Source organism: Benincasa hispida, chromosome 5, assembly GCF_009727055.1.
Source record: "Benincasa hispida cultivar B227 chromosome 5, ASM972705v1, whole genome shotgun sequence".
NCBI lineage: Eukaryota > Viridiplantae > Streptophyta > Magnoliopsida > Cucurbitales > Cucurbitaceae > Benincasa > Benincasa hispida.
The window spans coordinates 58,886,277-58,901,695 of NC_052353.1; the positions used below are offsets into that span (position 1 = coordinate 58,886,277).

The window sequence follows — 15,419 nt, forward strand, 5'->3', positions numbered from 1 at the left end:
CTTATTATCTATAATGGTTTAAAAAACCAACCCAAAATTTGAAAACTAAAAAAAGTAGTTTTCTCCAAAAGTTTTTTTTTTTTTTTTTGGAATTTGGTGAGAATTCAACCATTGTAAGCAAATTTGTTGTAAGAAATGTAGATGAAATAAACTTAATTTTCAAAAACAAAAACAAAAAATTAAATGACTACCAAACATGGCCTAAATTTTTAACCAAGATTTTTATATGATTAGTTCCACGTGGATAATTTGAATTAAAGAAAAATTACTCTAATTTTCTAATAACAATGAAATAATTGTCAATCAAATTATTCATATATATAATCTAAATTTAAATGTTTAATTCAAACCTAATCATTATTAAATAGAATATTTATATAATAACAATAATAACACAACATTAAATTAATATAATAAATAATTAAGAGAGTAACAAAGTGGGACGAGAACGGAAAACGTTCTCTGTTCTCGTGCCATTTAGCCTATGGGAAAAATTTTCCCTATTCCTTCTCCCATTTTTCGCCTTTATACGAGAATTATTCATAGAAAAAATGGATATATCTCTATTTGTGCATCTCACACTAGTCATAAAAAAATTTTAAACAAAAAAAATGAGAAGAATTTGTGACATCATAAATTGTAAGTGGACGAAGAGCCGCTATTTTTTTTTATTATTTATTTAACATTTTTATAGAATAACCAATTTTTTACATTAATAATTCACGAAAAAACTAAAACGTGACAACTAGATGCAACCAAATATAATCAAAGAATTTAAAATAATAATAATAAGAAGAAGAACTTTCTAAAAGCAAAAACAGCAATGGGAAAATAATTGATTGTTAGTAGGTGAAAAACAGCCGAACGGAACCATCTATCTCACCTCGAAGGTAGCGAAACGAAGCCCCAAAATCTTCATTTCTTTTGCAGTTCGTCAAAATCCAAAACCAAAACACCATTGTTCACCAACCCTTTTTTCCATTTCCGTTCTTTTTCTCTCCAAATGGACGGTGGCGATGACAGTTGAGAATCCTCAACGACCCAAATTCATTCCCATTTTTTAAATCACTTCCAAAAACAGAGGATTCGCTCGCAGAGTTAGCAAAACAGAGTTGGCCCATTTCTTCAATGGGCAAAACCAAGAGAATTTGCTTGCTTCTTTTGAGGCTTCTTGCTTTGGGTTCGACTGTTTCTGCTGCCATTGTTATGGCTACAAGTCATGAAGAAGCCAGGTTTTTTGCTCTGTCTTTTGAGGCCAAATACACTCATACACCGTCCTTCAAGTGAGACGTCCTATCTCTGTTTTTTGGATTATGGGTTTTTGTTTTTTTTTTTTTTTTTTTTTCCCTTTTTTTTCTTTTTGGGGGTTTTTTAATTTTTTTTTTCGAGGTATTTTGTGATTGCAAATGCTGTTGCGAGTGTTTATGGGTTTCTTGTGCTTTTTCTTCCTGCGGAGAGCTTGCTTTGGCGTTTGGTGCTCTGTTTCGATGTGGTAATTCTCAAAACAGGGGAACCCTGTTCTTCTTCCAACTTAGCGATACAGCCCTGATTTATTATTTTCCTTATGGGTCCAAAACCCATCAAGATTGTGCCCTTTTGTTTTTCCAAAATTTCCTTTTAACCTCTATTTAGTCTCCGAGATGTTTATCAATATTTAATGGTATTTTGACCTTAAAATGTCTAATTTATCGTTAAATTTTTTATTTTATATTTAATAGATGTTTGATATATTTGAAATTTATGAAATTAAATTGATCTATTACACCTAAAATTAAATTTCGTAAGACCTTAAACTTGCAATTCATGAATAGTAATTTTGTTTTTTTTTTTTTTCTAAAAAAAAAACAGTTGTTGCAATTATAAAATTGAAAATCTCAAAAGACCAATTAAACACAAAATTAGAAATTCACAAACTGATTACATCATTTTTAAAATTAAGTGACGAATAGACATAAACATAAAATTAAAAAAACTAAAAAAAAAATAATTAACCAATTTTTAATAAACCTTAAATTTTAAATTTCACGTTAAATAGATTTATGATAGTGGACTTATTTCGAACAAACTCAAAAGGTTTAATTACCATAATCATCTTGTTTAAGTATATGTACTATATAGATGCATGACAAATCTAGAAACTATCTTAAAAACTTGGATTTTTGTAACAATAACATGTTTGGATAAAAGTATTTAAAAAATAATAATAAAATAAAACAAATGTAAGAATTTACAAATGGTTATCTACTTTTCAATTATGTTATCATGAATTATTAGATACTATGTCACAAAATTTTCTTTTATGAAAACCAGATTTATTTAATTATTATTATTATTATTTTGTGATTGAGTGGGATGCCTGTCGTCCATGTAGCATCCAAATATTATTAATAATTATATTTATATGATAAATAAATATAACATTTGATTTTAAAAGTTTAAGATGAAATTTATAGTTTGATATTTTTGTAGAAAAAAAATTAAATTTTTACCTCCAAAATCGATAGTACATACTTTGTTGAATATGCACGACGTGTTTTGTTGAATAGATGATGACGATGTTGCTGACGTCGAGTATAGCGGCGGCGTTGGCGGTGGCGCAAATAGGAAAAAATGGGAACTCATACGCCGGATGGCTTCCAATATGCGACCAAGTGGCTAATTATTGTAGCCAAGTCACCGGAGCTTTGGCTATGGGGCTCCTTGGACTCTTTGTTTATTTGTTGCTTCTTCTCTATTCTCTTCACTCTCTCTTGGACCCTCTTCTTTTGAAAAAGCCTTGACACAGACACAGACACAAACTCAAGTCTTTACTTTTATGCCATCTATTGTAAAAATGGGCTTGCCACAAACTTGGAACTTTGGCCCTTTCCCAACTTTTTTCCTAGGGCGAAATAAAAGTTGGAACGTTTTGATGGATTGGATTTTGTTAGTTGAGTTGTTGTGTCATTGTTACGAGTCTTGTCTTGTTTTAGTTAGCAGAGGTTGCATCGTTTTGCTCAAATTTTAAGATTGATAAAGTCCCCTTGATCTTTTTGAAGTGTATTTTAAGAGAAAATTAGATGATGTATACTAATAAGGATATGAGATATTTTGTATTTTAAATTTATCTGTGAGTGTAGCTCAACATTAATTGACATTTTATATATATGATATGTTTGGTTATCCGTTTTCTAACTCGTTCTAAAATATGTTTTTAATCCTTCAAAATTAGTTAGATATTTAATTTTAATAAAAACTAATTTCATAAAATCAATTTTGATTTTGAATGATTTAAAACATGTTAAAGTGATTTTGAACTTTATAAATGTGATTTATTGGATTTTAAGTCATTTCTAAACATGTCAATAAACCATTGTATACATGTAAACAATTTTATGCATATTGATTCTTAAAAGATAATGTGAAGTTAGTAATATCTACTCAATGTAATGATAGTGAACAGATCGATATCGAGTGATTAAGAAACAATGACTTTTCATAAAAAAACTGAAAAAAAACAATAGTAACTACTTGCTCAAAGTGAACGATATAATGTTGTATTATTGTAAATAGGATGGACATTTACCGTATACTTAATTTCTATAATTAATATCACATAATTAAATTTAGGGCAAAATGGAATTTTGGTTGTTGAAATTTGAAGTTGATAAGTTTCAAAACAAAATATTTTAATCCCAAAAATTGATAAATGATTCTAAATAGTCGTTGAGTAAGACTATTAGTTGAGTAATGGTAAAATGACGTGGCTGTTAAACGATGATTCGTTATGTTCCTCTTCTTTCACTCCTCCCCATCATTTTCATTAACTCTCCTCCGATGAACCTTCGACCGTTGCTGCCATTGTAAATTTTCTGACATCATCGTGCTTTGACGAGTGAACACCAAAGCATAAGAGGCCTTAAAACGAGAACCATAGTCAAACAAAGAATCCAAAGATGTTGCTTTGTCCTTAGAACTCTAAACTCACAGCCGACGCTTCCAACCTGTGCCACGAGATCCATGACTGCATTTTTTTTTTCTTTTCTCAGAACTTAGAACTATAGTCCCATGGCGGCAATAACCTCCTACACACCGAGACCCACACTACTGTTGACCCTCTGACACTGAGACCACCTGCATTTTTTTCTCTTCTCCTACCATTGGTTGTTTCTCATTTTCTCTTTATTTGGGTTTCACGATTTACAGACTTGAAGGAAAAAGAAGATGAGTTGTTTTAAGAAATGCTTTCTGCCCATATGACTTAAATGCCACCAACTTAAACACTGAACAATTGGGAAACATAGAGTCACCTCAGTTATCCATCCCTGCTTTACTACTCAAAAAATCAAACCCCAAATTCTCCTTCACTTGTTTGGAGTCTTCGACATATTTCTCCTCCGGCAAATTTGAGTTTGAACAAGGAGAAATATCTTCTCTATCTTCACTTTGCAAAGCACAATGAAGATGGAAACGATGCCACAAGTAATTCGAAACCAATCATTTTTTTAGGTCAAGAATGCGACCAAACATTGATTAGATAATGAGAGAATCATAGAATAAATATATAAGGGAGGACATGTATTTTCATTTGTAGGAAATCGTTTGGATGAAACTGAAATAGGGTTTATGTTCGTTTGTGATCGTTCGTGTCCTCCTCTCCACTGCTATTTAACACATATGAGACACAACAACTCAATTTCCTTCTAAATTCTTCTCATCGATTCTAGTCCATTTTTCTACCTTATCAAAAAAAAAAAAAAAAAAAAGATTTAGACTCAAAGTGAACAATATTATATTATTGTATAGATAATCGGAGGGTCGTTATCCCTATCAATGTGGGATTTTCATTTTAATTCGTAAGAAAATTTTCCTGTTTTAGATTATCCTTATTCTTGTGAATTGGGTGCATCTGCTCTGATACCATATTAAAGCAGAATAAATAAATCTGCTATATCATTTATTAATAAAAAAAATAGGTATAATTACAACAGTGACTAATCATTAACTACCTGTATAACAAACTTATACCAAAATATAAACTAATTTCTAATATTCTGTACGGATTTGATTTTTTGGTGAATTAGAACATTTACGTGTGATATAGCCAATCCACGGCAACATTGGTGCACCGATCTGGATCTCAAAATCCATTTAGAAAAAACAGAAACTAGAAAATTCATAATTTGTTTCGAATTTCTTTTGATTTGGAAATCATGATTGGAATTTTCCAAGTGTGCTATTGTTGTTTGTGGAGTGAATTGGGTACATCTGCTCAAAATTTTGAACTAGAAGCTTGAAGATGACGGAGATTAGGGAAAAAAGGGGCCACGTTATTTAAAAAATAATAATATTAGATTGATAAAAATTTTCCAAGTCACCTCGCTAACTCACTTTTAACTACCGCATCATTTTTCGTTAGTCAATTAACAATCTAAGCAACCTCAAGGATAATATAGGATTGTTTTTCAAACCTTAGGAGGAATGTATTTATTTTGAAATTTCAGTACCAAATAGATATCAATTTCAAATCTTAAGGACTAAAAGTATACTTTAGCCTTAAATTTAACTATTTGGCTAGTGAGTTTTCTCTTTGCATTTGATTTGTCAAATGTCAAGTTTATCTACTTAAAAAAATGCACCTGGTATTTAAAAAAATTTACAAATTTATTAAACATAAGATTAAAATATTAGGGTTTTATTGAACCTAAAATGCACATTTATATATAATATATCAATTAATCAATTAATTTTTAAAAATTTAGAAATTTATGTGAATTATTGTAATCAGCACAAACTTACGTTTTTTAATTATATTTTTTTCTTTCCATTGTTTTCTTTTTTTTCCTTTTTTGGTTTGAATAACAACTATGGATAGAAGATTGAACCTTTGAGCTGGACAAAGATCATGTCAATACCAATAAATGAACTCACTTTAACTTTTTCTAATTAAATATCTAAATTCTTAACTAATTTCAAAAACCTAAATCAAATGAATTATCGACAAAAGGATGTAAGACACTTTTATTTTTTATTTTTTATTTTTTAATAAAAACACTAGCAAAGGTCAAAATAAGTTTTATTGAAAAAGCCAAACTATACCTTTGATTAAAAAAAAAGGGATAAATACATTATAAAATATAAATAATTGGAAAATCACAAACGAAAAAATGGTAGTTCGTTTATCGGTAGGCAGAAAATATTAGAAGATATAATCCCAAAAAGAGAATAACGTCAAAAAATAAATAACTACCTACCAATTAGTACAAAACCATAGAATAATAATTGAGCCTAATTATTGATTAATCAACAATAATTTAGACAAAGGCAACAAATCAAAATACACCCAAATAGAAGGACTCATCTGCAAAATCGGAAGATGGTCGGCGAGCCCATATCACTAATTTCATATCTGGCCGTACACTTCAAATCAACTCAATATAAATATATACATTATATATTATTACAAAACCATCCTCTCATGTCTTTAACGTTTCTTAAATGTTTCCCATTTTTCTAAAAAATAAAATAATAATCGAAATTCATTTTCTATAAGATTACAGAGAAACAAATCAATGGAAGTTCATTTCCCGGAAAAAGCCATAAGGAGAAATTTTCCTTCTCGATAACTTCCAAAAAAAAAAAAAGGGAAAAAACTCTCTCTCTTTTTCTTTTTATCTTCCTTCGAATCGTCATCGGACCCCATTTTTCCGATTTGCTATTGCGATCCATGGCGTCTGGTTCAACTGGTCGGCCTAATTCGGGCTCTAAAGGGTTTGATTTCGGTACCGATGATGTTCTTTGTTCTTATGAGGACTATGGTAACCAGGAATCTTCTAACGGCAGCCATAGCGATCTCTCTATTGCGAATTCTAGCAAGGTAGATTGGTTTTAGTTCTTCTTATATTGATGCGGTTGGTTTTTTCTGTTTTGGGTTATGATTTGTTGGTTGTTTGAACGAAATTTCTTGATTTGTTATTGTTGGCTGCTTGATTAGGGTTTTGGATTGTGGAATTTATGCCTTTTTTCTAGTCTGTCTTTTCGAGGGGATTACTTGTTATTAACATTTAAATTTCTTGGGTGAATGAATGATTGTTATTGGGTTGGGTTACGGAATTATTGTTTGAGGCTGGGGATGAAGATCCGTGCTGTGACCTTTTCGGATTGTGATGATGTAGGTCCTGTTTGATATATCCATTTAGTTTAAGTTTATAAACACTACTTCTATCTATTAGTTTCGATGTATGGTTTTATGCTCTTTAGGAGTGTTTTCAAAATCCAAGCAAGTTTTGAAAACTAGAAAAGGTAGTTTTTAAAATGTTATTTTTGTGGTCGACATTTGACTAAGAATTCAATTTTTGCTTATGGAAAATAAAAACCATGGTTAAGAAATTGTGAGAAAACATGGACAATTTTCAAAAACTAAAAACAAAAAATAAAATGGTTATCGAACAACGAATGAGGCTGTAATGTTTTTAGTTATTGGTTTAACTTTGTGTATTTCGGTTGAGTTGAGGTTCATTTTGAAATAACTTCGAATTTGTTACTGGAAGTCAATATTCTCTTGGTACTTTCCTATCTGCAGAGTGGAAAAAAAAAAGGTTATTCAATCTTGCTTGAGCTATGTATAATTTGGTCCTTATGAGCATTTTCTCCCTTGGATTTTGATAGTTTCATTGTGAGCTTAGGACTGTTGTTATGATGTTCCTAATAGAATCCAAATATATTGAATATAAATGGTAATGAAACTACAAGATAGACCAAGTAATTTGAGGTCCTTGGACCCTCCCAATTTGTTGAGATCACCCTCAAGCCCTAATTCACTCACCAAAGTATTATCTCTTTCCTCATTCCTACCTACTGTATTTATAACCAAACTTCTTTAACAAACTACTTAACTAATAGTTAATTACTAATATACCGTGAATAACTCTCTAATACCATTCCTATCAGTTCCTTGGTTTTCCATTTGATGCAAGGAATTCAACCAATTTTTGTAAATAGTTGTTATAGAAGAAGAGGACATTATCCTAAAATGATCGTTTTTGGTATTGTAATCTAACTGTACTGCGGTGTTACAAGCTTGTAATGTTTGTTCATTCTTATTGGTGTATGGGTTCATGAACTGGCATAGTAAAAAATTAGTTGATCACTGTCTTATATTTTTGGTCTGATATTGAGTCTCATTGTTGAAGTTGAAATTACAAAGGAAGAACGTCCATAAGATTATTTGGCTGCGCCGATTATTATTTCTTCAGCTTGCCTGGAATCAAATGATGTTTCTAGTTTTTGTTTCTGTCTGTTGTCTTATCTTATTAAGTTTTATATTTATCTGTTACATCAATTTTATGCAGGATTTTCATAAAAGCAGAATGTCTACAGTGTATCCTGCTGCTGCCTATGGTCAACCAGATGATTCCATAAAACAAGATGTAATTTCTACTGTTGAGAACAGCATGAAAAAGTATTCTGATAATATTTTGCGTTTTCTAGAGGGAATAAGCTCACGCCTATCACAACTTGAACTGAATTGCTACAACCTTGATAAATCTGTTGGAGAAATGCGATCTGACGTACTTCGTGACCATGAAGAGGAAGATTTGAAGCTTAAATCTCTGGAGAAGCATCTACAAGAGGTAAGCTACAGCTTTTAGAACTTTTATAGTAACCTTTTTTCTTTTGATATTATATGATCATTTATAGACACAAGAGATGCACAACTTCTAACGACCATGTAGAAATATTGAATGAGTTTCCAACTCAAACACAACACTTGTTTGTTGAATCTGGAAATCACGCATTTGACGTGAACAGTGACTCCCCCAAGCATCTTTATGTTATTACCATTTTAGTTCCGTTTAACTTGATGCCAATAGTGCCATCCAAGGGATAAACAGTATTTGAGATATGATTTTGGGTTGTCGTCCATTTCTCTTTTTCAGATGCTTGAACTATTTTTCTCCAAACTGTTACCACAACTTTCTTTGACTACTTTTACTTCATTGTACAAAAGACAGTCTTTCAAATTGTGTCGTCTGAGTTAAAATTATCCTTTATGTTCTTTTGTAGGTCCACAGGTCAGTGCAGATTATAAGAGACAAGCAAGAGCTCGCTGAGACTCAGAAAGACCTAGCCAAACTTCATCTTTTGCAGAAAGAGTCATCTTCATCCAGCCATTCACATTCAAATGATGAGAGAGCTTCACCAGTTGCTTCTGATCCTAAGAAGAACGAAAATCCGTCTGAGAATCACAATAATCAGCAATTAGCTCTCGCCTTACCGCACCAGATTGTCCCACACCAAAATCCTATTACACCACCCCCTCCAGCAGCTTTGCCACAGAATGTACCTCAACAGCAATCTTATTACATCCCTTCAAACCAATTGCCAAGTCAACCAACCCATATCCAGCATGCCCAGGGCCAATATCAACAACTTCCAGATGTTTCTCGGTTGCCATCACAGATGACCAATGCCCAGCTAAGTCAAACTCTACCACCACAACAATTCAATCAGTATCAACAACAATGGACGCAGCAGCAGCAGCCACCTCAACAGGTACAACCTCCACAACAACAGCCTTCTATTCAACAACCTCAGATCAGGCCACCGCCTACTTCAGTCTACTCTTCTTATTCGATGAATCAACCGACTTCTATGCCAGAGACTATGTCAAACAGCATGCCTATGCAATTGTCATTTTCACCTATTCCTCAGCCAGGCTCGAGCCGCATAGACACCGTGCCATATGGATATGTTGGAAGTGGTGTTACCGTGTCCCAGCAACCTCCTCAAGTAAAAAATGCATTTGGACCACAAGCCGGAGAAGGTTATTTACCTTCTGGACCGCAATCTGCGCTTTCCTCGGGAGGTTCATATATGATGTACGATAGGGAAAGTGGAAGGCCACCACACCATCCTCCTCAACCTCAACAACTGCCACACCATCCTCCTCAACCCCAACAACCACACTTCAACCAAAGTGGATACCCTTCAGCCAATGCACCTCTTCAGATTCCTCAGCATTCATCAAGTCCCCACGTTATCGCCAGGAATCCGAACCATCCGCATTTTATGCGCAACCAAAACCAAAACCACCCTTATGGCGAAATAGTTGAGAAACTGGTCGGCATGGGTTTTAGGAGTGACCACGTTGCTAGTGTAATTCATAGGATGGAGGAGAGTGGCCAACCTGTCGACTTCAATGCTGTTCTAGACGGGTTGAGTAATTCCGGAGTTCCTCAGCGGGTATGGTGACAGTAATTTTAGTAGCAGAGTCGCCTGTTTGTTTGTTGTTTGTATGTTGAAGCTCATATCGGCCATGACCAGCCTAGCCTTTGCGTCTTTTTAATGCATTGAATAAAAAGACTGGTTTTTAGGATTCCACTGTGTTCTCCCTTCTCGTATATATAGATATTAATATGGCTTGCGAGATACAAAAGAAGTTGATTGTATTTTATGTTTAAAGTTTAAACTTTGTATGAATATCTTCTACCCTCATCTCTAATCTTACCAGATGATTACCTCTTGATGTTGTTTCTACTTTTTGCATTCCTAAATTTCCATTTGTAGCTCTTGCTTGTTCCTTCGCTTTCACCCGAAAACAAAGGAAAATGTATAGATTTACATGTTGTCCTGCAATGCTATTTGTTTACGATTATTAACACAAGTATCATTTTTCTTTTTTCTTTTTTCTTTTTTGATGTAATATTAAGTATTTGTTAAATACAAGACAATTTTTTTTGGAGGATAAGTTGGAGTTATTGGTTATTATTTAGTTCAATGACGTGTGGAGTGGTGGGATTTGAACTTAAGAAATGTATCAATTATTGCATACTAATTCTAGATTTGAAGAGTAAAAGAAGTATTAAAACATATTGATTATTGAATACTAATGAAGACTTAATTAGTAAGATAAGTACTAAAGTTAAACTAAAATAAGATTTTATTTGAGAAAGTGTTGTATTGAATAATTATTATAATGCCACGTGTTTTTTAAAAATAGTTGTTCTTCTATTGATTCAAGTTTAATTTTAGATTTGGTCTTGGTTAAATATTTTGTAGGATGTTTAAATTATCTGACAACTTGAACAAGGTTGGGCTAGTTTATTTTTAGGTTGAGTTGAGTTAAGTTGAATTTTCTTTTTTTTTTTTGGGTTGGGTTGGGTCTAGGGTTGAATAAAATAATTTGGGTTGACCCAATCCAATCCAAATTATATATATTTTAGAATCGATGAATTTGTGAATTCTTTATGTTTTTCTTTTAAGAATATTATTTTTTGTATAAAGTTTGTAATAGATATTTGGTAGGTAAGAATTTAGTTTTATGCGATTTTAGTTATTAGACCTGTATTGTAGATAAATTTTAATATTTTAAACTACGCAACTCATGTATATCCTAGTATTTTGTAAGCAATTTTTGACTTGATTTGACTAGTTGGATGGATGATTAAAATTATTATTTGGATAACTAAATTTAAAGTAGATTAATTTAAGATATTTTTGTTTTCAAATTTTTGGGTGAGAGATTTTAAAATAGTTATCTAGTTCTTTGATCACTTAGTATATTTGGTTGAAAAATGATCTTTTTCTATTTTTTAATTTTAAAAATTATCTATGACTCCTGACTTTCTTGCTTGGATGTTTCTTTTTTCTCCTCATCTTGATTCTATTATTGCTTTTCCTTGACCTTCTATTATTGCTTTAATTTTTATAGCTCATTTGAAGCATATAATTCATTTATCATATAGTGTTTTTTTTAAAGTATTTATCATATAGGTTTTTTGTATTCTTTAAAAGATTAAATGTGGATAATTCTTTTTCGTAATAGGATGCTTTTAAATAACAAACTTCTTCTTTGTTAGTATTACTTCAAATATTGAACTTATCTTTTAAGTTGTTCTTATTTTTTTTTTCAATTAATGAATCTTAATATGAGTAAGAGGTATGTGACTTAAATTTTCTATTCCTATGGTAAAATAATAATAATAATAATAATAATAATAATAATAATAATAATAATAATAATAATATATAGGAAACTCACAAATGAAATAAATTTCCTTTTCTTTTTAATCTTTTAATTTCCTTTTCCTAATTGAATATTAGACTCGCATATTTGTAATTAATATTCTTTTAATTAAAACCTTACTCAAGTCTATATAAACAGTCTTGGATTTGAAGGCATCCAAGAAAAATTTTGGTCTCGATAATCGGAAAGCTCAATCATCTCTCTCTCTTCCCCCAAAAATTCTCAGCCTTCATTCTCCAATACTCACTGCGATCTATGGCGTCTGGTTCAGCAGGTCGCCCTAACTCCTCCCCCAAATCGTTTGATTTCGGTTCTGATGATATCCTTTGCTCATTTGAAGACTACGGCAAACAGGACCCCTCGAACGGTAGCCACACCGATCCCGTTTCCATTACCAATTCTACCAAGGTTCGTGGTACTATTGCTTGTTCTCAGCCTTCTTTCCCTAGTTTCCTGTTTTGGGTTATGAATATTCGAAGCTAATTTTCGATTTTTCTTTCTTATGTGCGATTAGGGTTTGTGATTTTTTATATTAATAGTTAAGTTTTGATCTAAGTTTCATTGGGTGCTGCTTATTTTTAGCTTAAGAATCGAGTATTTGACTACTCGGGGCAGGGGTGATGATGATCCATGTCAATCCTTAGCATTAGCTGAGTTTTAGACCATATGTCTGTCTGGTTTATTATTGAGCGAACATTGTTTGTGCTTTTCGGTCTTTTAGAGTGAAACTAGTTGTTCAATTCAATTTAGCTTTAATCTTGTAAAGTTCAGTCATTAGTCTTGTGAATGATCTTACCTAGTGAGTTAAAATGTTGATACAAAGCTCCTTCTTCTACATATGTGAAAGGAGTTTGATCAATTTTTGTATAATTATCCTAGAAGATAAGTACATTTGCTTTTACGTTTGGGTTTTGTATCTTATTTGTATATCCGTCTTGGGTCTTTTATTTGTTCTTGTAAATGAATGGGTTCATGGACGGATACATGATAGAGTGGTTTGCTGTTCAGAAGCACGTTTCATTAATGCTTAAAGTTGGAATTAATGATGAAGAAATCTATAGGATTGTTAAGCTGCAATAGCAGCTGGTAGTGGCAAAAAATATTGTTTCTCGTCTTATTGTGGCTCAAGCCTTGAAAAATTTAATCCAGACATAATTTTGAACTTTTTAATTGCCTTTGATTTATAATAAGCCATCTATCAGTTTTATGTGTCTTCTTGAATCATACTAAAATAAGAATTCGATTATATGTATTACTTTTTTTTAATAATAAGTATTATACATATTGTACGAGCAGGATTTTCACAAGAGTAGAATGTCTACTGTATTCCCTGCTGCTGCCTATGGTCAAGCTCAAGCAGATGATTCCATTAGTCAAAATGTGATTTCCACTGTTGAGAACAGCATGAAAAAACATTCTGATAACCTTTTGCGTTTTCTTGAGGGGATAAGTTCACGTCTATCACAACTTGAACTATATTGCTACAACCTTGATAAATCTGTTGGAGAAATGCGGTCTGATTTAGCCCGTGACCATGAAGAGGCAGATTCAAAGCTTAAATCTCTTGAGAAGCATGTACAAGAGGTGAGCTACAACTTTAGAACTTTGATGAGTTTATAGTATCTCAAGAGTTTCGAAGTAGTATCTTATCATAAAGACTTTGCAACTTAAACCTATCACTTATTGACTCTTGAATCATGCACTTTATGTGAACATTGACTGTCCTTACCCATTTCCAACCCCCATATTGTTATCATCATTTTTATTCCTTAAAATTCAATGTTGATCAGGAGGATTGATTATGTTTTAATTGAATTTGTACTTGCATTTCTGTAGGTCCACAGGTCTGTACAGATTATAAGAGACAAGCAAGAACTTGCTGAGACTCAAAAAGACTTGGCTAAACTTCAGGTCTCACAGAAAGAGCCATCTTCGTCAAGCCATTCACAGTCAAATGAGGAGAGGGCTTCGTCAGTTGCCTCTGATCCTAAAAAGAATGAAAATCCATCTGAGATTCACAACCAGCAATTAGCTTTGGCCTTGCCACATCAGATCGTCCCACAGCAAAATTCTATAACAGCCCCTTCAGCAGCTTTGCCTCAGAATATGCCTCAACAACAGCAATCTTACTACATATCTTCATCCCAGTTGCCTGGTCAACCACCTCATCTCCAGCATGCTCAGGGCCAATATATCTCGCCTGATTCTAACCGGGCATCACAACCTCAAGATGTTTCACAGATGTCCAATCCCCAGCTAAGTCAAACTCCACCACAACCATTCAATCAGTATCAACAATGGGCGCAACCACCATCTCAGCAGCCACAACCTCCTCAACAGCCTTCTATGCAACCTCAGATCAGACCACCACCCCCTTCAGTCTACCCTTCTACTTATCCACCAAATCAACCAACTTCTATGCCCGAGACGCTGTCAAGCAGCATGCCCATGCCAATGTCTTTTCCATCTATTCCACAACCCGGTTCAAGCCGCATGGATGCAGGGCCTTATGGGTATGCTGCTGCTAGTGGTGGTTCTGCTCCACAGCAACCTCCTCAAGTGAAAAATGCTTATGGTCCAGCAACAGGTGAGGGATATATGCCTCCTGGACAACAATCTGGAGGTGCATATATGATGTATGATAGGGAAAGTGGAAGGCCGCCACACCATCCGCCTCAACAACCACACCATCCGTCTCAACAACCGCACTTCAATCAAAGCGGATATCCTCCGGCCAATGTATCTCATCAGGTTCCTCCTCAGGCTCCAACAGGCCCCCATGTTTCAGCCAGGAATCCAAGTCACTCACATCTAATTGAAAAACTGGTTGGCATGGGTTTCAGGGGTGATCATGTTGCAAGTATAATCCAGAGAATGGAGGACAGTGGGCAACCTGTTGACTTCAACGCAGTTCTAGACAGATTGAGTACTCCTACAGGTCCAGGTCCACAAAGAGCGTGGTGAGAGTAATTTAATCATATCCCCTATTTGCGGCCGATACTGGCCATGACCAGCCTCATACATTGCGTCTTTTTAATGCATTGAATAAAACACTGGTTTATGATTTAATTGTCCTCGTATATATATTTTATTATGGTTTGTGAGATTTATAAACGTTCGGCTGTATGATTTAAACCTTGTGTGAATATCTTCTTCCAAATTCCAGTCTTGCCATATATTCCCCATTGATTTTATTTGCACCTTTAATGATTAATTGGGTTTGTAAATTGTTCTCTGAATCTTTATTTTTTGTGGAGGAGATTTGAGGCTTTGGCTCCCAAGTTTGATAGTGTATGAAACTATGTTGCCCATTGTTTCGCGTGGACGGATTCTAGTCATGGAGATTTTATGTATGCTTTTGGGATGTTTCTTCTTTTAGCTTGGAAGAAGCCATGGTTGTGCATGCCTCTTA

At 33.3% G+C, this 15,419-nt stretch overlaps 3 protein-coding genes across 3 annotated transcripts; all 3 read left to right on the top strand.

Annotated features, from left to right (window-relative positions):
- Positions 1-804: 804 nt before the first annotated feature.
- On the top strand, positions 805-2,934 carry LOC120078404 (CASP-like protein 1C1). Its single transcript, XM_039032676.1, has 3 exons — positions 805-1,283; positions 1,390-1,492; positions 2,547-2,934. Exons 1-3 carry the CDS (start codon positions 1,129-1,131, stop codon positions 2,778-2,780), a joined length of 492 nt encoding a protein of 163 aa, XP_038888604.1. The 5' UTR covers positions 805-1,128; the 3' UTR covers positions 2,781-2,934.
- Positions 2,935-6,491: 3,557 nt separating this feature from the next.
- LOC120077964 (ataxin-2 homolog) lies at positions 6,492-10,514 on the top strand. Its single transcript, XM_039032102.1, has 3 exons — positions 6,492-6,856; positions 8,331-8,612; positions 9,046-10,514. The coding sequence occupies exons 1-3, from the start codon at positions 6,707-6,709 to the stop codon at positions 10,231-10,233; spliced, it is 1,620 nt and encodes a 539-aa protein (XP_038888030.1). The 5' UTR covers positions 6,492-6,706; the 3' UTR covers positions 10,234-10,514.
- A 1,639-nt stretch (positions 10,515-12,153) lies between these two features.
- LOC120078213 (ataxin-2 homolog) lies at positions 12,154-15,196 on the top strand. Its single transcript, XM_039032437.1, has 3 exons — positions 12,154-12,415; positions 13,304-13,591; positions 13,844-15,196. Exons 1-3 carry the CDS (start codon positions 12,263-12,265, stop codon positions 14,969-14,971), a joined length of 1,569 nt encoding a protein of 522 aa, XP_038888365.1. The 5' UTR covers positions 12,154-12,262; the 3' UTR covers positions 14,972-15,196.
- The last annotated feature ends 223 nt before the right edge of the window (positions 15,197-15,419 follow it).